A 26,945-nucleotide genomic window follows, 5' to 3' on the forward strand; every position below is an offset into this window, starting at 1 on the left:
CACATACTGCATCAATTGCAACATCATGGCTGCGTAGAAGAAGGATCTGGGTACTGAAATGGCCAGCCTGCAGTCCAGATCTTTCACCCATAGAAAACATTTGGCGCATCATAAAGAGGAAGATGCGACAAAGAAGACCTAAGACAGTTGAGCAACTAGAAGCCTGTATTAGACAAGAATGGGACAACATTCCTATTCCTAAACTTGAGCAACTTGTCTCGTCAGTCCCCAGACGTTTGCAGACTGTTATAAAAAGAAGAGGGGATGCCACACAGTGGTAAACATGGCCTTGTCCCAACTTTTTTGAGATGTGTTGATGCCATGAAATTTAAAATCAACTTATTTTTCCCTTAAAATGATACATTTTCTCAGTTTAAACATTTGATATGTCATCTATGTTGTATTCTGAATAAAATATTGAAATTTGAAACTTCCACATCATTGCATTCCTTTTTTATTCACAATTTGTACAGTGTCCCAACTTTTTTGGAATTGGGTTTGTACAAATATATTTATATATAACATACAAGTTTCAACAGAAACTTTAACATCAAAGTATATTTGTTTACCATAAATGCTTGTAAGTAATTAAGAAATTACATATAAAGATGTTCATAAGTCCAACTTAATTTGGGCAAAAAAACACAAAACAACATACTTCCTCTGCCACACTTACTGGCAGAGTAAATTTAGGTTAGAACAACTGAATCACAGAATCATCAAAAATTATAGGGGTGATTGTTCACTGATTACTCAATAGGTCAAAACTTATAGACTTTTTATATCTGAATGGATGCCGTCTAGCCAGCACAGCAAAATTTTTCCCTGTTACGTGCAGTCTTAGTGACTATTTCTCTATTTTCAAAGTTAACTTGTTAGGCCTGTAGGAAAAAGAAATGTTAGTTCATAATTAATTATGATTAGTTTAAAAATTCCGTCACAAGCTACACCTTAATCCACACTTGTCCAGACATCTTCATCTGAACCAGAATCATCTGAACATGTTTGACTAATGTTTCATGCTTTGCTGCTGTAAAGGAACATTTGGACAACATATGAGTTCGTTTGCATATGTTTTGTTTATTGTAACACAATCACTATTATTGTGGAAGTCGAAGAGCACACGCAAAGACAGAAGCACACAGTAACAACTGTTTTGCTTACTTTGTCAACTCATGAATGCTCTAGTGCCCGGGAGGTAAATGTGCTGCTGAAATTAGAAATTACTCATCATGGTGAACACAAAGAAGCTCTGTAATGCAGACTCTCGGCTCTGATGGTTTCACTTAGAGGGAGGGGCTACACGAGGCTGTCAGTAGCTCTGTCTGATTGGCTGGGCTCCAGAGGGGTGTGAGTGTCAAGGATGTGGGCGCTGGAGGAGTCTGCATCTGCTCAGAGGGCTGCCAGGTTGCATACTGACGCAGCACTGCAGCATGGCATCAAAATGCCGGGCACCGCACCTCTTCCTCGTCTTCTTCAAGTGAGACAGAGGCAATGCAAAATGTTTCCAAAGATTTCCATGGGCACATCTGCTGTTTGGAGAGAGAGTGGGTTGAATGTGACCGAGCGTTCAGCCACACAAGAGTTTGTGTGCTGTTGCCATGCCGCGTGGCTTCAGGCATCTGCAAAGTCAGCCTCACATCACCAGTCATGCCCACCCCGCTTTGCCGCTCTCTGCAAACAAAAGACTCTGTTTGGATCAGACAGAACATTATGCACAGCAGGGCCACACTCTGTGCTTTGAGCTGCTGCGCTTACTTAATATGTTTGTTTTTCTCAGTGTGCTTGTTGAGGCTTTTATTAAGGTTTAAAATTTCCTCTTTAAAAGATTAGTTCACTTCAAAATTCACATTTCCTGATAATTTACTCACCCCCATGTCATCCAAGATGTTCATGTCTTTCTTTCTTCAGTTGAAAAGAAATTATGGTTTTTGAGGAAAACATTCCAGGATTTTTCTCCATATAGTGGACTTCAGTGGAATACAACAGGTTGAAGGTACAAATTGCAGCTTCAAAGGGCTCTACGCGATCCCAGCCGAGAAATAAGAGCCTTATCTAGCGAAACGATCTGTTATTTTCTAAAAAAAAAAATTAAAAATGATATTCTTTTTAACCACAAATGCTTGGACTAGCTCTGCGATGTGCCACACATGACATAATCACGTTAGAAAGGTCACACGTGACGTAGGCGGAAGTATCGATCCAGTGTCTACAAAGCGAATGTGCAAAGATTAAGCCAAACGGCCTTTACAAAAAAAGATTAAAAAAATAACGATGTCAGACGATTTTGATGTTGGAGGAGAAAATGAAATGGAGTTTTTCGCTCTACCGCGGTACTTCCGTGACCTTTCCAACGTGATTACGTCATGCGTGGCGCATCGCAGAGCAGTGCAAGATTAGCTTTTGTGGTTAAAAAGTATATACATTTTTTTTTTTTAGAAAATGACTGATCATTTTGCTAGATAAGACTCTTATCCTCGCCTGGGATCGTGTAGAGCCCTTTGAAGCAGCACTGAAACTGCAATTTGGACCTTCAACCCGTTGATCCCCAGTAAATTCCACTATATGAAGAAAAATCCTGGAATGTTTTCCTCAAAAACCTTCACTTCTTTTCGACTGAAGAAAGAAAGACATAAACATCTTGGATGACATGGGAGTGAGTGAATTATCAGGAAATTTTAATTCTGAAGTAAACTAATCCTTTAAATGTAAATTACAGGACATGCATGCTTTATGATATGAACCCCCATTTAAAACACAGTGTGTTGGTGCAAGAACCATTTCTGCTAAGATGTCAATATGCCACTGCTTTGCTGTGATCAGCTTTCATTGTGCTAACGCTGCAGACCTTGGTTTATTTTAGCACAGCAGATTGAAGCATTGTCTCCATGGCAACTGCTCTGGCTTCACACTGTTAACAAAGATAGCTTTCACTTAGAAATGCACATAGATTCCCACCCATTCTGAACCCAACAGCTTCAACTTTTGGAAGGATTGAGGTGAAAATCTGTGTGGTAGACATGAAGTGATTTACTTAATCTCTTTAGGTAAACATCACCCTAGACAAATGCCATAACTGTCCGCCATTATGCGTGAGGATCAAAAAGGAGATGGCTTTGCTAAATGGGCACTTCCTTTTACATTTGTGTAAAGTAGACGGCCATTTTTGGCCCATTAATCACCCCAGATAAGCAATGGAAGCTAAATTGCAGTCGACTGGAAGGTGTATATTTCATCTCTCTTTGTTGCTTTCACTGTCTTTATGAAAATAATAGTTTTTACACACAATATTACCAAAGAACGAATACAAAAAAAAACAAAAACAAAAGAAGAGAAAAAGCAACAAACTGGGTAACATAACTGCCCTATCCCAGTATTTACCCAGCTAAATCTGAAAATGTGTTCTCTCTTACTCACACATTCAACCTTTTTTCTTTCTTTAAATCTCCCTCATAATTATACACACCAGAATCCACTACTTTACTTTTCAGATATAATTTGAACTGCTCCAACACTGAAAAAAATAGACAAAATGAATGCTGTTTTGGAAATTCCCCTTTAAACACCCTTATTCACCTTTTAACAGTATATGTCTGATAAATAGCTAATCTGACATGCAAATAAAACAGGTCCAATCCAGTTACACAAATGCTCTCCTTTGCATTTATTTCCTAAATAATCTTATGATAGAATTTGGCTTTTATGTCAAAATAGTTTTATTGAAATAGGGTGAATTCAGGTTGATTGGGACAAGTTATCTCAATGGCAAAAAGTGTCCCGATCACCATGAAGATGACTTTTCAAACAAGCTATAATGTGCTTGTGTATTTACACTAATGCATTTTGCATAGTTCCTGTAGTAAATGTATGCCAATAAAGACATCTCAAGCAATTTTTAGGAATATGTTATTGATGACGAATCACATGAAAGAATCATAGAAACTACAAAGACAGACACACTGTGGAATGTTTGTCCTGCATCATTTTCTCATGCCTGTGTGTGCTGCTGTTGAAACTGTGCCAGTGGTATTTGGATGAAGCTGCTGTTTATTTGACTAGACCTTCCTGAACCCACTGACCAACATGTGCAGCCTATGAATATATCTTTGTGCAGAATAAACACAGCGTTGTGTTTCCTCATCCTCTCACTGGCCAGTGAAGTGGCATTCCTCCTGCAGGAAAACAAATGCTGAGAGATATCGTGGAGCATGAACGCTATCTAAATGCATGGTTTATGTAAATCCTATACCAAGATCTGTTATGTGATTTGCCATTTTAAAAAATACACTTTTTACATGCTTACATACTGCTCTGCATCATTTGCATCACCAGCATGTCTTTCTTTTGTCTGTAGAACACAAAAGAAGATATTTAAAAAAAATCTTTGATCCAGATAACAGGTTCGGAAAGAAATGAGGGTGAGTACATTTTTAGAATTTTCATTTTTAAATGAACTATCCTTTTAAGTGCACGCGACAGTTCGACCTCAAATGCGCGAGGATGCTCGCGTCTATTTTACGCACTCCTGTTGTATTTCTAAAAGTAGTAGTATGTTAAACGCCTTCACTACTGATCATTTTATCCAATTCTGTTTCCCAACTTAATCTGGGATGTGTGAGTGTGCTGGATGGAGGCGGGACGGCGCGTGTGACATCACTCATGTGTATAAAAGCCACAGCTGTGTCTGTGCGCTCGCGCTGTGAGGTTGCAAAGAGAGAGGCGCGCGCACGCTCGCTCCTTTAAACAAAGAGACCCATCAACATCATCCACAGTGCACCAGCAGAACCCATTCCAGGAACTCCAACAGCTGCAAACATGACTGCAAACGGAACCAGCGACATGCTTAAAATCCAGTTCGGATTGATCAATTGTGGGAACAAGTACCTCACGGCTGAAACGTTCGGCTTCAAGATCAATGCATCAGCCACCAGCATGAAGAAGAAACAGATCTGGACCTTGGAGCAGGACGGCGATGACTCAAACATGTTCTACCTGAAGAGCCATCTGGGGAGGTACATCGCAGCTGACAAAGACGGCAACGTCACGGGTGACAGCGAGACCCCGAGCGAGGATTGTCGGTTCATAATCACTGCACATGATGATGGGCGCTGGTCTCTGCAGTCTGAGCCTCACAAGCGCTACCTGGGCGGCACCGAGGACAGAATTACCTGCTTCGCCCAGACCATCTCCATCGCTGAGAAATGGAGCGTGCACATTGCCATGCACCCGCAGGTCAACATCTTCAGCGTCACCAGGAAAAGATACGCGCACCTGAGCTCCGAGCAGAACGAGATCGCCATTGACCGAGATGTTCCCTGGGGCGTTGATTCCCTCATCACCTTGGTCTTCCAGGACCAGAGGTACCACTTACAGACCTCCGACAACCGCTTCCTGAAGAACGACGGAAGCCTGTCCCAGAAGCCCGATAAGACCACGGGATACACGCTGGAGTTCAGGTCCGGGAAGGTTGCCTTCAGAGACTGCACTGGGAAGTACCTGGCTCCCTCTGGCCCCAGTGGAACCATGAAGTCCGGCAAGAGTTCGAAGGTTGGCAAAGACGAGCTTTTTGTTCTGGAGCAGAGCCACCCTCAAGTGGTCCTCACCGCTGGCAACGACAGGAATGTGTCCACCAGGCAAGGTAAATGATGCGGCTTTATTTGTGTTCATATATGCTAGAGGGACCATTTATGTGGGCATCATCAGTCAGGGTTGGGTTCCTATAAATCCTCCATAATTATCTACAGCTCATTCCTAATTATAGATATTCATCTCTTTTCTCTCTCTTGTGGTTCCTGTGTGGATATGGGCAGAGCCCAGGGGTGGATCAGTGCAAATGCGGGAAAAAGTCTGCAAAAAAAAAAAAAAAAAAAAAAAATCCATAATATGCTTCACTTTGCTGCAGTTAGTTTCCTGAAAACGTCATTTTAAGGATTAATCTGGTTGTGAGGTTCCATTTTGCTTCCATTTTTCTGTCTGATGACTCCCTGTGGGTTACAGTACTCTGGTTATTGTCACAATAGAAATCCGTTAGCTGAGAATGAAATCAATACTCGAGCCCTTGTCTGCAGTTTTGCACAATCATTCTTCTGTAAATTGTATAACTCTGTATTTTGGAGAGGCCAGAGTACTGTAATTAAGTTGAGAGTGAAGGCAATCATTACTGTAAACACCCAGAGGAATTGACCTGAGACTGCCAGACTGAAATAACGGATCAAATTATGTAGTGCTATACACTGAACTGGTGAAATATTGCGATTTTCAGTGTCGCCATAACAGCTCCACTACCCTATTACTGCTGAAAATGAAATGAGATGTTCTGTTGTGTTTTAATAACTGCTAAATTGAGAAAAACCGACATGAATGGCATCATTAAGAGAGGATGTCTGGGATTTATTTGGCAAACTCAGCTCTGGTTTATCAGTATTGCTTGATGAGGCAGGACAGTGCCAGTGTGTTGGGCCTGTGCCAGGAAGCACGTGTTCTCTGCAGGTCAGGATTGGTTCTTCTATATGGCCTTTATTTCTTAAAATTTGCGATTCGTTTAGCCTTTTTAGTAGAGCGAGACTTCTTCTATCTTCAAAGCGTATCATGCCAATTGCTTACAGCAATCTGGACTTGATTTTGATTCGCTTCTTGCTACACTGAGACCCCACCAGTCCTCCCTATTCACGCTGTCCTAAATCAAATATTTGCCTTCAGGGATACAATCCCAAGGTTCAATTTTTGTGGCATGTTCCTTTGAGCCCTTCCTCAGAAAATTTGTGAGGGGGTCGAGATTTCAGGCGTGTGCTGAGGGTAGAAGGAGAACAAAGACAGCATGCTCTGGGCCCCAGCTCACCATGCAGCCCAGCTGCTGAGTCTTTCGGCAGCCCAGCACGCAGAACAAAAGAGCCTCGCTATGCACAAGTTTAGCCATTTCAGCACGCACAAAAAACACTCTCGCTTAAATGCGTCTGTCTTAAAAGATTAGGAGTCTCCCTGCTCGCTTGCCTGCTCTTCCTTCCTTTGTGGCAAGGACATCGGATGTCTGTCATTCCATAATGATTTCCCAACAGTGTCTTGCGTTATATTTGTATTTGTTTGAGAATTGTTTGTCAATGCTGCTATATGATGGCAGCTGCTTGACCGATGGGCCCACTTGAGTGTTTGGAAATTCACTGTAATTGTGAAATAAACCTAAAATGTATGTCCCTAGAATATTTTGCTACCAAGGTTAAAGGCTTTTCACTGGGGAATAGAATCCCTCCAGTTGTCGTGTGGATGAATTGAGCGATGGGGGTTGGGGGTGTGTCTACTGGTGGCTTAAAAGATCCTCCCCAACCATTTAAATGCCGGTTGAGGATACGTACCTCCCTAGAATGATTGAGGGAATTTCCCACCCCCTTGTCCTGCTGGAGACTGATTTAGAGCAAGTCTCTGGGTGTCTTAGTCATCCTCCTGTGCAGATCTTCCATTTGCAGCCATGTGTTTCTCATTTTGGTCATTTATTTTCCTTGCTCATTCAGGCACGCATATTTCTGGGGAAACTCAATCCGCCTTCTAGAGAGGCCAGGCCACGGCGGTGGTAATACGCAATTTCATGTAGATGTATTAGGAGCTTGGTGAAATGGGAACATGAAAGCAATCAGATTAAAAATATAGGTGACATGTATGACCATGTATATTTGAAGAATAAACCACAGTGTTTTTAAAAGTTTCTTGATTTCTCCAACCAACCTTTTTTGGCAGATTTATTCTTAGAGTAGAGGTTAATAAAACTATAGCTCTTACATGTCATTTTATGGATGTTTCCCTTAATGTATCTTTAAAATTTCCTTCCAAAGAACTGACATTAAATTATATTTTCCTCTTTAAAGAGGTTTAGACCATAAATACATGCTTTATCTGATGAATGTGTGTCTACATGCATACAATGGAGTTTAATTAGATTTCCTGCAGCAGAGGACTGGTGGTCTGTTTTTTTTTTACCAAGCTTCATGGATCCAAACTACAAACCGGATGCATTGACTATTGTTGTCCTGAAGCCTCCCACTAAGCGTCCTGGCATATATGACAGTCCAAAATTCCTAAGGAGATTAACTCTCTCTCTCTCTTTGTGTGTGTGTGTGTGTGTGTGAGAGAGAGAGAGAGAGAGAGAGAGAGAGAGAGAGAGAGAGGAGGCCGAAGCAATTGCCAGAGTAATAGTCCTTGGCATTCAACACTCTTTAGTCAAGTAATCTCAAAGATCAGCATCCCTAAACTGTCGTTGTCTCTGCTCACTCAGCATGCCTGATCCAGATCAAAGATGCGTTGGGGGCTCATACTGATGAGAGTCAGGGGTTTGGTGCCTTTTATAATGGGGTTTACAGTATGCTGTGTTTTTGTGTTTGTCAGGCATGGACCTCTCTGCCAACCAGGATGAAGAAGGTGACCAGGAGACCTTTCAGATGGAAATCAGTAAGGACACGAAGAAGTGTGCCTTCAGGACCTGCACTGGCAAATACTGGACCCTCACAGCCAATGGTGGCCTCCAGTGCACTGCTTCTACTAAGTGAGTGTGAATCACAGAAATATACCATAATGAAGGGTATCGTATGAGCTTAGTTCTGTAAATGTTTTCAAACTAGCATTCAGAAAAAAATTCATATTAGATGGGGGGGAAAAAATCTGTGTGGGTCCACTTTTTAATGTCAGCATCTTGCATCCTGTGTGTTGTGGGTCAATCATTAACAAATATTAGACATAAAATCAGCTAAAATCTTCTTCAACATCAGAAATGACTGTAAATTAAAATTATTATAAATATTTATAGACCCCTTTGAAAACATACAGTTTTAGAGTTTTTAATTAGACATATGTGAAGCATTTAAAAAAATTGGGTGTTGGTAAGATATTTTTTAATGTTTCTGAAAGTGTCTTCACAGAGGCTGCATTATTCAATCAAAAATACAGCAAAAATGGCAATATTGTGAAATATTATTTCAGTTAAAACTGCTTTATATTTTATGTACTCAAATGTCATTTATTCCTGTGATATCAAAGCTGAATTTTCAGCATCATTACTCCAGTCTTTAGTGTCACATGATCCTTCAGAAATCATTCTAATATAATGATTTGCTGATCAAGAAGCATTTATCAATGTTTAAAACAGTTGTGCTGCTTAATATTTTTGTGGAAACCATGATGCATCTTTTTCAGGATTGTTTGAATGGAAAGTTCAAAAGAACAGCATTTATTTGAAATATGAAAGACATAATTATAATGCGACACAAGATTTGTCACTTTTGATCAATTTAATACGTTCGTTCGTTCGTTCGTTCGTTCGTTCGTTCGTTCCTTCGTTCCTTCCTTCCTTCCTTCCTCCTTTTTTTGTTTGTTCGTTCCTTCTTTCTTTCTTTTTTTGTTCGTTCGTTCGTTCTTTCTTTCTTGACCCAAATTTTTCAACAGTAGTAAAGCTTTTAATTCAATTATATTTTTACCTGACAAATATTTATCTGCCTACCATTTTGGAAGCTGGCATGCCATTAAAATGCAAAGAAACATTAACTTATTTAATTCTGTTAATGTAATATAAGAACATTCTACAATATTATTCCTTCACAAACACATTCTGTGGTGCAGTAAATCTATCTATTAAATCTATTTAGGGTTTTGATAATTATTATGACAATGTATGAATGTAGAATATCATTTCCAGATTTATATTTCACAGTTTCATGTATAATCTCTTCGCCCAGGTCTGCTAACTGCTATTTTGACATTGAGTGGCGTGGGAAGAAGATAACCCTGCGTGCCACCAATGGAAAATATGTGGCTGCCAAAAAGAATGGACAGCTGGCTGCCACTATTGACTCAGCAGGTGGGGTGGAGTGTTGTACACCATTTCCGCTGTTTCAGCCTTTTGTTTGGCAACTCTGCAGTGATTTAGTAGACTGTATGTTGATGGATTGCCACTTGATTGGTGACCATGTTAAATGGAGCACATCCATAGCGCAAACATTTTATCGCTTGACTATTGTGAGTCTTAATTCTGAGAAATTGCTTTTACAGGCGAGACCGAGGAGTTCCTGATGAAGCTCATCAATAGACCCCTCATCGTGCTGAGAGGGGAGCATGGCTTCATTGGCTGCAGGAAGGTGACAGGCACCCTAGACTCCAACCGCTCCTCATATGATGTCTTTGGGTTGGAGTTTAGAGATGGAGCCTACAGCTTACAAGGTTTGTTTGCACTTTAATAATGTTTTAATTTTGACTTTACCTTGTTGAAGGTATTTAAAGGGTTAGTTCACCCAAAAATGACAATTCTGTCATTAATTATTCTCCATGTCGTTCCAAACCCGTAAGACCTTCTTTCATCTTCGGAACTTAAGATCTTTTTGATGAAATCTGAGAGCTTTCTGTCCCTCCATTGACAGCTACGCAACTACCACTTTAAAGCTTCAAAATGTTCATAAAGAGATCGTAAAACTAATCCATATGAGTGGTTTAGTCCATATTTTCTGAAGAGACTCGATCGCTTTATATGATGAACAGATAAATTTAGGCTTTTATTCATCCTTTTAAGAGTTTCCTTGACCCCTTGAATCTCTTCTCAGACTCCACAGGGAAGTACTGGATGGTGGGCAGTGAATCGAACGTGATCAGCAGTAGCGACACCCCGGTGGACTTCTTCCTCGAGTTTTGCGACTACAACAAAGTGGCCATCAAGTCAACCGAGGGGAAATATCTCAAGGGCGATCACGCAGGTGTTCTGAAGGCCAACGCCGATGATCTGGACGGCTCCACTGTGTGGGAGTACTAAAAGCACTTAAGTAACCACTGTGGCTTTTTCTTTCCGGCTTTTTTTCCTTTCTGTTAAGCATTTTGAATAAGGTTTTTGAATATGAGTGAGCACACGGGCCAATAGCAGAGAGAAACCTAAAGGTGAAGGGGCTTACTTTAGTCACGTATACTCGATTCTGTCTAAATACTCCAGCGTTTGTGTGCCACAACATTACCGCAGTGGCGTGTGGCCACATCTGGGACTTCTGGGACTTAACTGGCATCCAAATTTGTGTTGTGTGGTTAAAGCACATCTCATGTCATCTCTTAATCTGCCCTAATATTTGGCTGGCACTCGAATCGGTCCACTCTCTGGAAGATCGACTATGCGGGTGCCACATGTCGAGCCACAGGATTTTGATGTACCAGATTGTAGCGTGATCCCTCTTCCTTGTCTTTGCACAGTCCTGTATGAGCCTCACACTCTTAATATTAACACATAGCGAAATATGTTAAAGAAAACCTTGTGACTGTGAGCTATTGATGATGTAATGCCTCCCACTGTATTGCCAGTCATAAGTACCTTCCCTCATGATCCGAGGACAAAGGCAATATTTACAGGTAAATGTATGAATGTTGAGTTTCTGTTGTTTTTTTTTCCGTTCCATACACTTGACAGAGTTATGAAGGAAGCTCTTGGACCACTGAAACGGCGATGAGCTACACTGTTTTGTTTTTGTATTTGAAGTACGGCAGTGCTTGTACTGCCTCACTATCTGTGCCATTAGAAATAATTTTAATGTTTAAAAAAAAAAAAAAAAAGAGGAAAAACCAAGAGAACTGGATTGGTACCATACAGTCCCTCATCTCAAAATTAGGGATGTGCCTGGAATTGTAAATGGGTGGGGGGGGGAAGAAATGGATATTAAAAATGGAAATGTTTTCTGCAACTCAAAAGTGAAGTCATCTGTAATTTGTGTGCCTGTGCAGCTGTGGGCGTGATGATACCGACGTCAGGTATGTTGTTGCAGGTTCAACACAGTATTTATGGTAAATTAAACCACTTTTCCCTCTTGATCCTGACAAATCCCAAAAGAATGGCGAGTCTGCGTTTACTGGACTCGTGCAGTGGTCTGATCTGGAAAAGTCACTAGAAAGGTCACCAAACACTTTTGTTGTAGTTTTTGAGAAGGCACAGACATTATCATAAACCTTGTTCCATTATACGCATTATTACAGTCCATTAACACCATACACAAAATTGACTGATTTAAAGATTTAAACTGGTGCTTAATTAGATTTCAGGTATGCATTAAACTAACAGAGCCACTTTGAGTGGCAAAACTGCTCATTATATAAGAATGCTTGAATATTGATCTCACATTGCTAAGGGAATGATAATGACTGTGCCTTTGAAGGCCATTATGGGGGGGGGGGGGAAGACATTCCACACCTATACTTTGTAAAATCTTTACAAATGTCTTTTTATATTGTTTTGATATTATGGTTATGTTTCCTCATGTGCCATGGGTACAAATGAAATCTGGAAATAAATACGGTTTGAATATGAAACGCTGTCAGTGAATTTGTTTTAGTTAAAGAGAATTTATATTTTTGAATGTTTATTTTCTATAAGTGTCAAAAAACGACCATGAAGCTTGTGATATGTCTTTATCTAGCAAGTTGTCACAAGGCTTGACCAGAATTCTCTGAAGTGTGACCGCAGCTCCAAGAGTTTGTTTCAAAATGTTACCCGGCTGCAGCAGAGCTCAAAATGAGAGAAATTAGTTTTCTCCTGAGACCTCAACTCCATCTTGTTTTTTTTTTAGCTGGTGGCCACTCCATCAATGAGGCCTTTGTTCTGTGTTATTGCTGGAGCTGCAGTTTGCAAAATTATTTCGATCCCATCTGCTGAGTTATTGAAACAACAACAACGTCATTTATAGTCTAAAATGGTCTGAACGGACGCTGTACTGCCAGCAGACAATGAAGGAGCTTCAGTAGCATAAATGTAGATATAAATACAAATTCAAAGCATGTGATCCTTTCTGCAAACCATAAATAGATTTTTAAAAAAGCCCAATATTTCAGTAAGATCCTGAGGAATGTGAATATGAATGAGGAAATAGGGATGCCCAGATCACGTTTTCTAAAATGTGCATTATGAACCAACATATTGAGAATTAAGAAGCAATTATATATATATATATATATATATATATATATATATATATATATATATATATATAATATAGTCACTTAATGTTTATTCAGTTTGAATTTAAAATGCAAACAACCATTACCAAGTGAAAAAATACTATTAAATACTGTTTTTGAACCATACTATAGTAAATTGTAGTATACTGTGTATATTATAGTATTCAAACACTTTAATGAATGCTACAGCAAACTCTATTAACTATAGTGAACTGATCAACTGTAATACTGTAGTATATTATAGTTTTTACTACAGTAAACTATAGTGTATATTGTAGTATAATATACCCTATAGTTGTAGAAAACTAGTACAGTATTGGGTAATTTGTTTTTATTACTATAGTTGTTGTTACCACAGCAACTATAGAATTACCACAACAAATTAATTCAAGTACTTTATATGGTTCAAAACACTATAGTATTTACTATAAATTACTATAGTAACCATGAAACTATACTATAACATTACTATATTTTTTCACCTATGTCTAAGTTTCTAAATGAAAATCACTCAAATGCAACATGGTCATGCGACAACAATATAGTGGGCCTCATTTATAAAACGTGCGTATGTACAGATGCCGCTCACCATTCTCAAGTAAAGGATTTGGACGTTGATTGGTGCTCTTTTATATGTTAATGACATTAATTAGGCAGCGTTTACAAGATGGAGATGTGAAACTAAGCACAATTTTAAGATCATTTGCGATTTATAGAGTTCACATCTGGAAGAGAGGCGTTACGCACGTTTTTGTGCGTACGTTCGTTCTCTGAATCACACGCGCACATATTTGAGTAAAGATCGTAAGATGAAATGTAGGACGGTTTCTACGCAACATTTTGCAGTGTCTTTCAAGTGTTGATTGTGGGATAACCAATAACTATACTAAAGTAGTTCTTAGAAATTACTAAATAAATGCTTTTAAAGCCAAACCAGGAACATAGGGTCCTCTATACAGCACACACACACTCAAAGATAAAGAGTTTCTCTCTTCGAGCAGAAAGCCACGCAGACATTTGTGAGTTCAGTAAATAAGTAACGTTATACACCAAATGGATTTGTAGACTTATTAATCTTCATGAGTGTTACAGGCCATTAGATGACAAATACAGCCTGAATGTGACTGCTAAAGATGACGCCCATTCAGGCTCTCAAGAAGCTAAGAGAAGAAACTGAAAGGGTTAAATGATCTAGTCTGGCTGACATGAGGACCAATGTTTCCATGGCAACTCAGAGCATGAAAAATGAAGGGGGCTCTGTTGTGGGGGTCGACGGTGGGTCTGCAACTGCAGTTTTCAGGTGGGCAGACAGAGATTTTCTTCTAGGCATAATTTTCACGAGACGTATGTGGCGGTGGAGATCACAGAAGCTGAATTCAGATTAATACGGGCATTTGAATGATCAGAGCAGCACAACAGCTTTTGCACAGATGCGTGTCTGTAACGGTCGGTGTGAAAAGAACAATGTTTGCTCTGTGTGAAATGTCATGACGTTTCTTTAATTATGCATGTGGTTTCTAAGTTTTACATGCATTTGCATTTTTTTTTTTTGGTGATATTAAAATGCTATTTTTAATTTAAACAAAAGCTGTGTGGAACAGAATACTACTTACACGGTATGCTGCCTATATATAACTGAAACAGTACGCAGCATTCATACTTCAAACAGTACGTAGTCACATGGCCCCATCTTGCATTATTTACATTGAAAATTGTTGTTTTGCATTTTCACATTTGATTTTCAATATTCAATTTTGTGTAACAATGTCAACATTGGGCTTTATTTTTTTAATCAAATACAGTCAAGAAAGCAAGCAATTAAAATTAGTGTCACATGATCCTTCAGAAATCATTGTAATATGCTAATTTGGTGCTCAAGAAACATTTGTTATTATTATCCATGTTGAAAACAGTTGTGCTGCTTAATATTTTTATGGAAACCACTTTTTTCAGGATTCTTTGATGAAAATAAGAACTGCATTTAAATATAAAATATAAATCTTTTGTAACATTATAAATGTCTTTACTGTCCCTTTTGATCAATTTAATGCGTCCTTGCTGAATAGAAGTATTAAAAAAAATCTGACTGACTTTTTAAATGGTACATACTGGAGAAATGGAGAAATACTAATAGCATGTTAGTATGCCAAAATGTTGTTTCCATCCTAGAAAGAAAAGACTGAATTATGCAAATTATAGCCAAACTAATTCAGCTTGCCATATTAGGTTAGCTTACTAACATGTGCTTGACTTATCGGCTGAATGCAAACGAAACACTCAACAGGTGAACAATTCATACAGAAAATGATCATGGACACACTCCAAAAATGGGTTGACACTGAATTCCAGAAGAGCTGAAGAACACCAGCGACTGTTTCCCAAATGTTTCCCAAAAAAGTTATCCTATATGAATAAGATCGGAACAAAAGCCAGGAGAGGAGAAAAAAAAAAACATGGGCGTACTAATACAGAAATAAAAATGGTTTCCTTTTTTCTGCTTCCTAACATATAACCTAGTCTCTGGGAGTTTGATATCATAAGACACGGACAGCAGCTCCAGCAGTCACATGACCATCACTGATCCCGGGAAATCATGTTTGACCACCGCCTTGGGCATCACAACGGGGGATGATGACACTCTCGTGACTGTGAGTCCAGCCCTTCACGCCAGGGGTTGAGTAACACAAAAAGAGGAGCATGAACATGAGTGATTATAACATACATTGACCACCCCTCTGTAGATCATCTGTACATTATCATATATTTGTAAAATCTATCTTCAGGTAGACTTATTGAAGGCGTGACCTGAGCCATATCTATGTCACAGAGACTTGATGAAACATAAGGCAGAAGATTCGGGGGGCACAGATCCAGTTTCAGGAAGCTCTTAAGCTGTGGACACATTGAGCACAAGCTGCCAGGGTCGACCCCTTCACACCTGTAGGCCTACAGGCCTAAAGTTCTTCCATCTGCTGGCCCATTAGTAGGTTACAATGTCAAACTGAGACACCTTAAGCAACAGTTCCTGAGTAATTTTGTCAGATGTTCAGCATCTGATTAGCAGGTCCACATGGATTGTGCCTGTAAAAGCCAGAGAAAAATCTGCAGATTTCTGCAGAATTGGTATGGTTGTCATTCACAAATTGCGCAGACACCTTTCCATGTCCATTTATTATATACATTAACTAATCTGATGATGCTTTCAGCTACCAGTAAGGCTGTAACATGCTCTGTGTAATGTTGCGGGCACTTTTACCTTTGTGTGGTGAAATTAAGCAGCCGAAATGGAGTCATCTGAATAGGAATATGCATGATTGAGAATTTTGCATGAAGGACATTTGTTGTCACATTGACCAATATAAAACTGTTAGTTTGGAAGTGAGCTCTGAGTAAGTGACGCTTTATGCATCACTGCACTATTGACAATGGATCTTCTTTACTCAAGACATTTCTCATTTGCCTGCACCGTACCAGGTGTGCCTCAGATATGCCACAGACAACAGATGGGTGAAGACGGCCAGATTATCCGGTTACACCTCAGCATTGATTTATGGGGCTGCTGGTTATTTCTTCTAGTTTGATTGACACCCGATGGTCTCTAAACCTCCATCCCTCATGTTTCACCAAGAAAAGGCTTGTGTAAGTGCCTTGTGTTCTCTGTGAGGGTGAGTAATGTGTTTAAGGGGTCTGAAAAAGGCCTGGGGCAGAGGGGCTGGTGCCAGTGGGGAGGAGAGCTGGACCTCGGGCTGGAGGTGTGGATCCTGCGGGCTCCATTAATGGGCAAGAGCTCTGGCTCTTTGTTGAAGCTCTGGGCAAGAGGACCGGACTCTCTGCAGGAGTCTCACTGCAGTCACGCCAATGAACGAGTCACGCAATATAACACAATAAACAGCCCACTTCACAGGCATTATGGGCTGAATTATTGAGCAGCTCCATTATATAAGCCAAAAGCAACAGTTTCTGAATAATTTTGTGAGATGATCAGTGTCTGATAGTGCCTGTACAAACTTGAGTTGTGCAGGCGCTTCTGAATGTTCATTTATTAAATATATCGACTAATATGATCAATGTAAATCTGCTTAGTTTGGAAGTAACCTCTGAGTAAGTGGTGCTTCATGGATCACTACAGTATTGACAATGGACCTTCTTTGCCCATGACATTTAGCCAAACTTTTGCTAATATGACCACACCTTAACACGTTAGATCTTGTTTACATCCATTTTGTAGAAAACTGCAGATTTCTCCTCAATATCAGCACAGAACATGTTTGGAAAATGTCACCTGGGCTTGCTGATGTTCAGCTTTAAAAAGTACAACCGAAAAACTAAACAAATGTATGAACATGGAAAGAAAGGAATTATAATCAAGTTTATAAAAATAACTCCACAGATCTAAATTTAAAAACATCCATGAGAAAGCATGTCAAGAGGATGTACCAGAACAAAGAAATGTCTATTATCTAATTCAATTTGCATATTCTCCACCATCACATTTACATCTACATTTCCTCCATCTACTTGTCTTTCTGATACATATCAGATAAGATCTTAAATTTTACATTTTTTCAGGATTCTTTGACAAATAGAAATTTCAAAAGGACAGTGTTTATTTGAAAAATAAATCTTTTTTAAGAAAATAAATTTAATGCATCCTTGCTGAATAAAAATTTATTTAAAAAAAAAAAAAAAAACAACTGACTGACCCCAAACTTTTGATGATAATGCAATGTAAACTTCTGTAGCAAACTGGCACTACAATTAGTAAGTTTGATTTATAGATAGGAAATGGCATCAATAGCCATTCAAATGATAATCTAGGCATTTGGATTTCCAGGAATAAAGATGTCAAATAAGACAAACCCTGGATTAAAAAAAAAGAAGAAGATTAAACTGGTTTGTTAAATGCAGTGAATTCTGCTGATGACCAAATTAAATCGCAGCCAAACCTAAATATATTTCAGAAAGTGACCCACATTGACTGATTTCGCAAACAATGTTTAAATTTCAATCAAGTTCTTGGTTTTATTCAACTGAAAACTAACAGGCTTTCATATTATTCACTCTGTATGTTGTTCAAAAAAATTACTTTCAACAAAGAAGCCAACAGGCGTCCTTAAAACTTCTCCAGAAAAAATCAGTTTGGTTCTGGTTACAAAATACGTAGAAAAGAACAGCGAGGGCTAACAGTTAAGACACAGAAGCTTGGATTTTTTTTTTTTAGTAGTTCGAATGTGGCTCTTTGTACCATGGTGTCCTCAAAGATGTCTGAAGAAGCGATGCGGTGGTCCATAGTGCATAGGCATATTGAAGTCAAAGTTCAGGTTACGTGGGTTGTAATTTACTGGGGGGAGGTTGGGCAAGGGGGGCACGTAGGGGGCTGGAATGGGCTGAAGGAAAAGACGCTGCTGTGGCCCGGGCAGCATGACCTGCGGGATGAGCAGAGGGGCGCGTACGGCCTGAGGAGCTGCGTTGGGGGCCTGCGCTGTGACCCGAGGGCGCTTCGCTGGGATGGGCTCGGGGGGAGGACCCACTCGCTTCCCTGTGGTTTCTGAGGGAGAGATTACAGAATATCATTAGAAAGGACTCAGGTCTGACCAAATTATTTCATATGACACTAATAAAAGAAACACAAATCTTTCTTGCTAATGAGATTTTTAGGTTGAATGAACAATACACTAAGTCTCTCACACTGGACCTGTATAAGAGACATCTCAAACTGAAGTCAGAGTTTGACTTGCTTTCAACCAATGAGATAGAGGGCCTTTTGAGGAGCACTAGGAGGGAGTGTTTTTTAAGAAGGTGGGGAGAAGTCCAGGAAAGTATTGGCCAATCAGCTGCCTGGGTTCTGGTCAAAACAAATTACAAGTGGTCTTCATCTGGATAATAGGGAGGTCACAACTGATCAAAGTACTATTAATGACACGTTTAGAGACTTTTATTCTACTATGTATACGTCTGACTTCTCTCTGTGGGGTGCCATTGAAGATTTTCTTGGCCGACTAAATGTCCCCACTTCATCTTCTGATGTTCGGAACTTTTTAGAAGTGCCAATTTCTCAGGAGGAGGTGGCAGCTGCTATCTCTTCACTACAATCTGGGAAATCCCCAGGACCTGACGGTTTTCTGTCAGAGTTCTATAAAAAAAATTCTCTGTACAGCTCGCTCCTTTTTTGACATCTGTTTTTCAGTCTTTTAAGACAGGGACTCTTCCCCCAAAGTTAAATCAAGCTTGTATCTCTTTATTACTTAAAAAGGATAAAGACCCTTTGGATTGTGCTTCATGTAGGCCGATTTCTTTGCTCAACTGCAATGTTAAAATTTTAGCGAAGATGCTTGCCTCAAGACTTGAAGATGTCCTCTCCACCATCATTTTTCCTGATCAAACAGGGTTTGTAAAGAATCGTCAATCTTTTTTCAATATCTGCCGCTAACTTAATGTGGTATATTCTCAGCATCAGGCCATTTCAGAATATGTTGTCTTTTTGGATGCCAAGAAGGCATTTAACAGGGTGGAGTGGGAGTACCTTTTTTTAGTTTTGGAAAAATTCAGATTTGGTCTAGTCTTTATCTCTTGGATTAAACTGCTTTATAGAGCTCCCTCTGCAGTAGTCCTAACCAATGGTCTGCACTCTAGGCCGTTTAACTTGTACAGCGGAACTCGACAGGGCTGTCCGCTAAGCCCATTACTGTTCGCTCTAGCTATTGAGCCTTTAGCAATCGCCCTACGCGAGAGTCAACAGATTACCGGAATTACCCATGGCAAGGCCGTGCATAAGGTAACTCTATATCCAGACGATTTACTGCGTTTTATCTCTAATCCACAGACTTCTTTACCCACAGCTCTATCTTTGCTTGAGAATTTTGGAAAACTTTCTGGTTACAGGCTGATGAATGTGTGTATTTATATTTTTATAGAAATCATATTTTTGTATGAAGGAAATATCCATTTTGTGTTTCTCTTCATGAGCTGTATTTCAAAGCTATACTGTTGACTAGTGTTGGTTTTCTAATTCTGTTGCACATGCATACATTGGGTTTCTGAAAGTTTCCACTAGAATATGCAAACAATAGGGTGATAAAGGACAGATATTTTTAAAAGACCACATCTGCAGAAGTAGACATATACATGGTCTGAACAAAGGCCATTCGTACGTTTTTTAATAGGACTTGATTTTCACAGGTACATTTAGTTTCCAAGAGAGGGGAACTAGCCCCTCAATTTTCCATCACATGATCACCATTAATCACCATGATCACCATCACCATTGTTAAAGTGCCCCATTATGCTTTTTTAAGGTTCCTAATATTGTTTAGGGAGTCTCCTACAACAGGTTTACATGCATGCAAGGTGAAAAAACACTTTCTCATAATATACCTTTAATTTCACCTCAGTTCTCAATGATTGGTAAACGATTCGTTATAAGCAGTTCAAAGAATCAGTCTCTCTAAACCCCTCCTTTCCGTGAGCCTACTCTGCTGTGATTGGTCAGATGGCCCAATCCTTTGTGATTGGCCTACTGCGCGCACCACGCGCCCATTGCTATAACTGAATGACAGCTATCAATTCGCAAGACATTGTACAATGTATGGATGGCATCGATTTTAGCGTATCAATTCGAGCCCGAGTCTGACGATGAAACGTCTGAAGTAGTTGATCAACCAGAAACTGATTCGCAATACCGACTGGAATACGACATTTCTATATGGTAAGTGTCAACTTAGTTATTTATAAGACGTAATAGCAGCGTCACTGTTATACTTTATGTAGGTGCACCTGTGGGAACTGTATCAGAATGCCAAGCGAAGCTGAAAACCTCTAACATAAGATAAACATTTAGGCCAGATGTGTACAGACTTTTTCACCATAACTTAAAGTAAAAAATGGGAATATCATTGTTTGACATTACAATGTTTACAGAGAGAATACTTAAACTAGTTAGCGAGGACTAGCATCTTAACATCCTATTACAATCCAGATAGAGCTCCATACTACTGTAATAATAAAAATGCAGAGGAAAAAAAGGTTTATAGATTTGTTTTACCGTTATGTAAGCGAACCGAGCCCACAGTTATGTTGTAAACTCCCACGATAGCCGAGCACAAACGTGGATAGCTGATAATGCATTACACTTTGTAAACAAAAGTCGTGCTCCATCCTTGATCATTACTCCAAGTAATAAGACAGACAAGCTGCATTAATCGACACATTTTTAGACAATTATGGACCCACATCTGAATAGCAGAACTACAGAAACGTGAGTTAGCCGGTTAGCAGGAGACAGACGAGGGTGTACGTTACACAACATAACATACAAAACTACAAATTTTGAACGATTGCTAGAATATAAACATCAATTATTAATCTTACTTACAGGTTGAGATTCAGAGGAGCAAGCTGGTCCAAATAAATTGGGTATTGATCCATATTTTAAGACCAAGTTTTTTGTGAATCCTGCGTTAAACTCCCAGAGGTTTAAGAAGCAGTCATCAGTAAAATGACGGGAACACAACAAAAGATTGTACTGCTGTGGTATTGTTGAAAAAATGAATTTTCCCTGCCGTCTGCGGGCGTAATAAGTGGGCGGGCAATATGCTAATGTTTCGTTGTGACATCACAATGAAATGGCTTGGGATTCGTTTTTACAAACGACTCATTAATTGACTCCGAGTTCACTCTTACTTTTGAGAGACATTAACTTTATAAACGGTGCATTTTCAGATTTAAAACTTTGTAGGATGTTTTCATTCACTTAGAGCTATGCTACACACTACATGAAAGGTAATTTTCAAAAATCCATAATAGGGGCACTTTAAACTGTGCTTTGGACCTCCAAAATGCTGAGACGCCTACAATTTTATTATTTTAAATTTGCTGGTTTACTGGTTTTGGCTACATGCATAAAGAGGAACTTGCTGATGTGTCCAGTTTTCATAGTATATAAGAAGGTCAATTTTTCCTGTATGTTCAGTTTCGATCTGACATTCTCTCAGTCATGACTCAATTTTTGCTCTTTGCATTTTGAAGCAACGAGATCTCGTAATTAGATTTTTGATTAACATTACATTTAGAGTTTAAGATCTTACTAAACTTTTGATTAAGCTTTTTACTTACATTTTTCTTAGATAACACTTGTATTTTGGACTTCAATATTTCAGAGATATTGGAAGTTGGTTTACAACTGAGTGTTATTCTGTTATGATAATTTTTTTAAATTAAATTTACATTTTTATCATTCTAAATCGATTTGCTCCCTAAACTTCATCTTTTTCAGCGTTTACCTTTGTTTATTCCCTCTTGTTTTTTTTTTGTTTTTTTTGTTTTTTAAATCTTTGGACTTGGTTATCTCTCTTTTATTTTGAATAGTCCCTGCCTGCATAAAGTATACCTTCAGAGGTATAGGCGCAATGGTGGTATGTCCTTACCGTTTTTAAAAGTTTTACTACTGGGCAGCTAACATACGGAATAGACTGTATTGGTAGCATTATCACCTTTTGCCCAATAGACCATCCTGGGTAGACATGGAAATAAATGCTTACAAGCAATTTTACAAATTTCCCTTCCAACACTTCTTGCAACTAAATTACAGTTAATTTCTTATACTCCGGTTGATTGTCCAGTAGTGAAACACTCGTAGAGGATTTGGACCCAATTCAGGAAATCATTTGGTTTTCATGATCCTTCTATTCTTAGCCCTGTTGCCCATAATCATTTTTTCTTGCCTTCAATGCAGGATGGATCATTTAAGAGTTGGTCTGAGAAGGGGATAAAATGTTTCAAAGATTTATCTATTGACAATTTATTTGCTTCTCTTGAACAGTTAGTGTTACGTTTACCAAGTCAGATTTCTTTAGAGTCTTGCAAGTAAGACATTATGTTAAGTCACTTGTATTAGACTTTCCAGCGATGCCTCCCGGAAATCCTTTGGATAGTTTCCTTTCATGTTACATATAAGCCAAGGGCTTAATTTCCATTATTTATAATTTAATGACCAATCTGGCATCTTCCTCTCTAGATAACATTAAGAAAGCTAGGGAGGAAGACCTTGACACATGACACATGGAACTGCGTTGTTAAACAGGTCCACTTATCATCAATGTGTTCTTGGCATTCACTTGTACAGTTCAAAGTAGTACAAAAACTCATGTATCCAAAGTTAAACTAGCTGAAATAATACCTGGTACTAGCCCCATGCGCAATAGATGTCAATGAGCTAAGAGATCATTCATTCACATGTTCTGGACATGCCCCAAATTAGAGCGCTAATGGCAATCATTATTTCACACCCTTTCGACGGTTCTTCAGCACAGATCAGAGCCAGAACCTCTGGTAGCATGGCTGTCAGCATCAATGTGTAAAGTCCTTGCCTTCTCTTCCTTGTTAGCACTTATAGCAATATTATTAAAGTGGAAAGATCCCCTCCCACTCACTCATATATCAAGATAGAGATACAATGTCCTGTCTCTGTCTTGAAAGGATTAGGTATTCGTTAAGAGGATCGGAAAAACATTTTTTAAGATGTGGCGCCCTTTCATTAACTGTTGATCATTTTAAATAATGCCCTATTATTGGCTTTTCTCTCTCTCTCTCTGAATGTGTGTACATATTTCTGTTTTTATATTTGATTGGAGGATGATGTTTGTAGGCATGTATATATATGTATGCTTGGTTCCTGTATTTACAATTCCTATCTGAATTAATGGACAGCTTGGACGCTACTCTAGGGGTTTGTTGGTGAGGGTTGGGTGATTGTTAAATGTGATTTGTATTTAAAAAAAAACAAAAAAAACAAACGAAACAAAAAAAAACTTTGGAAAGGGTTTGGGTTTAGGTGGCCGACTAAAGTTATCCAGTTGAGGAGCACTGACCTGTCTGATTTGTCTTCTTATTTAACTCCGCTTCACCTTCTTTTTGAATCTCCTGAATGATTCGCTCATCGTCTTGCTGTGGATTGAAAAAGACACAGAAAATGAGCAGGGCAGAAGAAATACAAAAGTAGAGAAAACAAAAAAGCCTTTCAAAAAGGCACAGTAATCAGGCTCTCTGGTTACTGTTCAATCATGTGAAACGACCAGCAAACCCCCACCCCCCCAGAAACAATCCCATGCCAACGTCCGCGTCAGACCACAGCCTTGGCGAAAACGGGACATCAGATGAACTTGGGAGGAGTCCACTTCATCGGTCAAACACAAAACAGCTCAAGTTCACCAGTCAGCCTGGTGTACGGTGCCAGGTGATTAGGCACGGCTCTGAATGGAGGGGTAATTGCAGCCCCCAGGCTGTCAGCAGGACGGCACCCTGACTGTGCTCTTCACACAAAAACAGGATTCAAATGCCTTAATCGGATAATTAGTGAAACTCCTGGATCAACCGGAAAAGGATTTCTCAATTATGCTCAGTGTTTAGGTATAGTTGCTTGAAAAATGACAATTCTTTCAATTTCTTTCTTTGTGTTCAACAGAAGAAAGAAACTCATACAGGTTTGGAACAAATTGAGGGTGAGTAAATGATGACAGAATTTTCACTGTTAAAAAAGTTCAGTAAATGCATGATGTTTTTTTAAGTCGATGATTAATAGTGTTAGATACTTTTAACGTGGAGCTGTACTGAAATAAAGCAGGTATCATAATGGGTGTTTACATGAGCAGAAACATGAATGACATTTGAAAGCTAGGGTGGAAAAAGAGTATTGTGGAGTCGTAAAACCTTGTATAATATTTGTGTCACCATGAATGAACTATAACGACCGTTTATGATTAATAAATAGAAAAATTCTCAGTGTATTGTCAATAATGAATGAGCAATTTGGGCTTCAGTCATAGTACTGAGTGCTAAAGATGTAGAAGCAATGAGGCTAATGCATGATGGTAGCTGCAGTATTCATGCGGTAGCAATGCTAATCCATCAACATGCATGAGAACAAACATGCTTCACTGAAGTACCTCTCATATGTTAAACTCTGAAAGAGTTCTGTATACAAAGCCAACACAAAGCCATTACACCATACGTCACCTGGTGTTTATCCTAAGACCGAATGACTCTTACAATGAATAAACTATCAATGCATCACATATAGGGCATTATTTAAAAAATTATGTAAACGTATTGTAATGACTATTTAAAGCTTTTGTCTTTTGAGAATTGAGAAATTAACAGAATCACATCACATTACAAAATAAGTCTTTAAATGGAGTAGCAGGAAGTACTTCATGTAACAGGAGTATTTACCCAAGTGCAAACACCCTTTGGGTTGTAAATAAAGGGCTTGAAGATGTTTTACAGGAGAACCAAACCTGTTGTAAACCGAGTAGATGTATAGAAAGTAAAGGTGTTTGCTGTTTTACAAGGATGATCTCACACTAACGTTGAGCATGAAAAGAGCCTTTCTCAGCAAAAGAAATGGATGCTGAAGTGTGAAGTGTCAGATTTACCGTGGGGTCCGTCCACAGCGAGCACTTCTTGCAGTGTCGGCAGGGGGCACCGGGAGAGCGAGCATGCTGGCAGAAGTGGTTGTAGCCGTTAATAGGCTCTCGGCAGAGGTAGCACATGAATGCGCCGCAGCGACACGACATTCGGTTGCAGCCCTCTGACTTCACCAGACCTGTGGCACACTTGTGGCATTTCCTCACACGGGCAGCGGTCATCTTTTCCTCACTGGCCATAAAACAAATGACATTTATGTTAATATGCAAGCTCTGTTTGAAAACCTAGTGATCTGCCTACATAGACAATGTTGCTTTAAATTCTAAATACCACAATGCAGTGCTATAAGCTTAATATAAAAAAATGAATAAAGTTTTTCCACTAAGCTTGTAGCAATGCATTCTGTTATTTTTTTTATCATCAAAAATGGCAGAAAATAATATAAAGAGGAACTTTACAATAAGGCCCCATTAGTTAACATTTAACGCAATACCACGATTGTTAAAGTTTTTTAATGAAAGTGCAACTGTTCATTGTTAGTTCATGTTAGCTCAGGTTTATTAAATAATATTAAACTTTTGATTTTAATAATGTACAAGTAAATGTTAAAATTAACATTAACTAAGATTAAAGACAATGATTACGGAGCCCCACACATGACATGCAGGAAAAAATATGTATATAATGGACACAAATTAACAAATCGTTCTCACAACTTACTAATACATTTTAAGTAAATGTGCGCACAATATACAAATTATTATATTGTGCACACGATTTACTTCAAAGAGGGAACAAATTATTATATCGTGTGAACCATTTACTAAAATGAGGGAACAAATTATTAATTTGTGCCCACGTTATATGTATATTTTTGTCCCCATGTCACGTGCAGGGCTCTATAAATAATAACGTTTTAAAAATATTTTTAATTGTTAGTTTATATAACTTATGTTAACAAATGGAACCTTATTTTAAAGCATTACTAAGAAAGGTGCTATTACATTTTTTTTTTAAATGAAAAACAAGTACATTTATATTGAAAATTTACTATTTTAACCAATATGTGAGTGTCATGTATTTTGTAATGCTTTTATTTTTTTTTTAAGTACCACATCATTAGCTTGGCAACAAGCTAACATCAAACTCTATTGTGTCCTTCAAATGAATAGCTCTATTTGTATTGCTGCCTACGAGGAGCATTACAAATGAGCTTAATGTGTTTCAATTCAGTTAGTATGCTGCCTTAGTAGGAAGCTGTTGTTCACTAGTTACATATAGACAGCAAGCATACTGGTATTGAAAGTTACCAATAAGAGATTATCTCACTGCATCATATCAATTCGAAAACAAAATCGGCCATTGTGACACCTTATGTAATTCATTCTCTCAGTTAGGGTCTTTTTCCTGTCTCTATAAATATAGGCAAAAGAAAAGGTTCGGGGTAAACAGGATACACAGTCTTTGATCCATGTGTATGACCCATCCAATGACAGGAAGGAAACCAGGCGATCACATCCTGTCCAGTTTAGAGACCTACCAACATTGACTGGCTGCCTTCACACTGC

The 26,945-nt window shown here is 38.9% G+C and overlaps 2 protein-coding genes across 2 annotated transcripts in view; one reads left to right on the forward strand and one right to left on the reverse strand.

Annotated features, from left to right (window-relative positions):
• The first annotated feature begins 4,680 nt into the window (after window positions 1–4,680).
• Window positions 4,681–12,312, forward strand: fscn1a (fascin actin-bundling protein 1a). Its single transcript, XM_051887995.1, has 5 exons — window positions 4,681–5,638; window positions 8,374–8,530; window positions 9,717–9,838; window positions 10,030–10,197; window positions 10,575–12,312. The coding sequence occupies exons 1-5, from the start codon at window positions 4,816–4,818 to the stop codon at window positions 10,778–10,780; spliced, it is 1,476 nt and encodes a 491-aa protein (XP_051743955.1). The 5' UTR covers window positions 4,681–4,815; the 3' UTR covers window positions 10,781–12,312.
• A 5,641-nt stretch (window positions 12,313–17,953) lies between these two features.
• The window catches only part of rnf216 (ring finger protein 216), a 34,267-nt gene continuing 25,275 nt past the window's right edge, over window positions 17,954–26,945 (reverse strand). Inside the window, exons 15-17 of the mRNA XM_051887709.1 lie at window positions 25,386–25,608; window positions 23,823–23,898; window positions 17,954–18,505 (exon numbers count right to left, since the gene is read on the reverse strand). Coding sequence (XP_051743669.1) covers window positions 18,213–18,505; window positions 23,823–23,898; window positions 25,386–25,608 — 592 coding nt within the window. The 3' untranslated portion in view covers window positions 17,954–18,212. The remainder of the gene's footprint in view (window positions 18,506–23,822; window positions 23,899–25,385; window positions 25,609–26,945) is intronic.

This window comes from Ctenopharyngodon idella, chromosome 3 (genome assembly GCF_019924925.1).
Source record: "Ctenopharyngodon idella isolate HZGC_01 chromosome 3, HZGC01, whole genome shotgun sequence".
Classification (NCBI taxonomy): domain Eukaryota; kingdom Metazoa; phylum Chordata; class Actinopteri; order Cypriniformes; family Xenocyprididae; genus Ctenopharyngodon; species Ctenopharyngodon idella.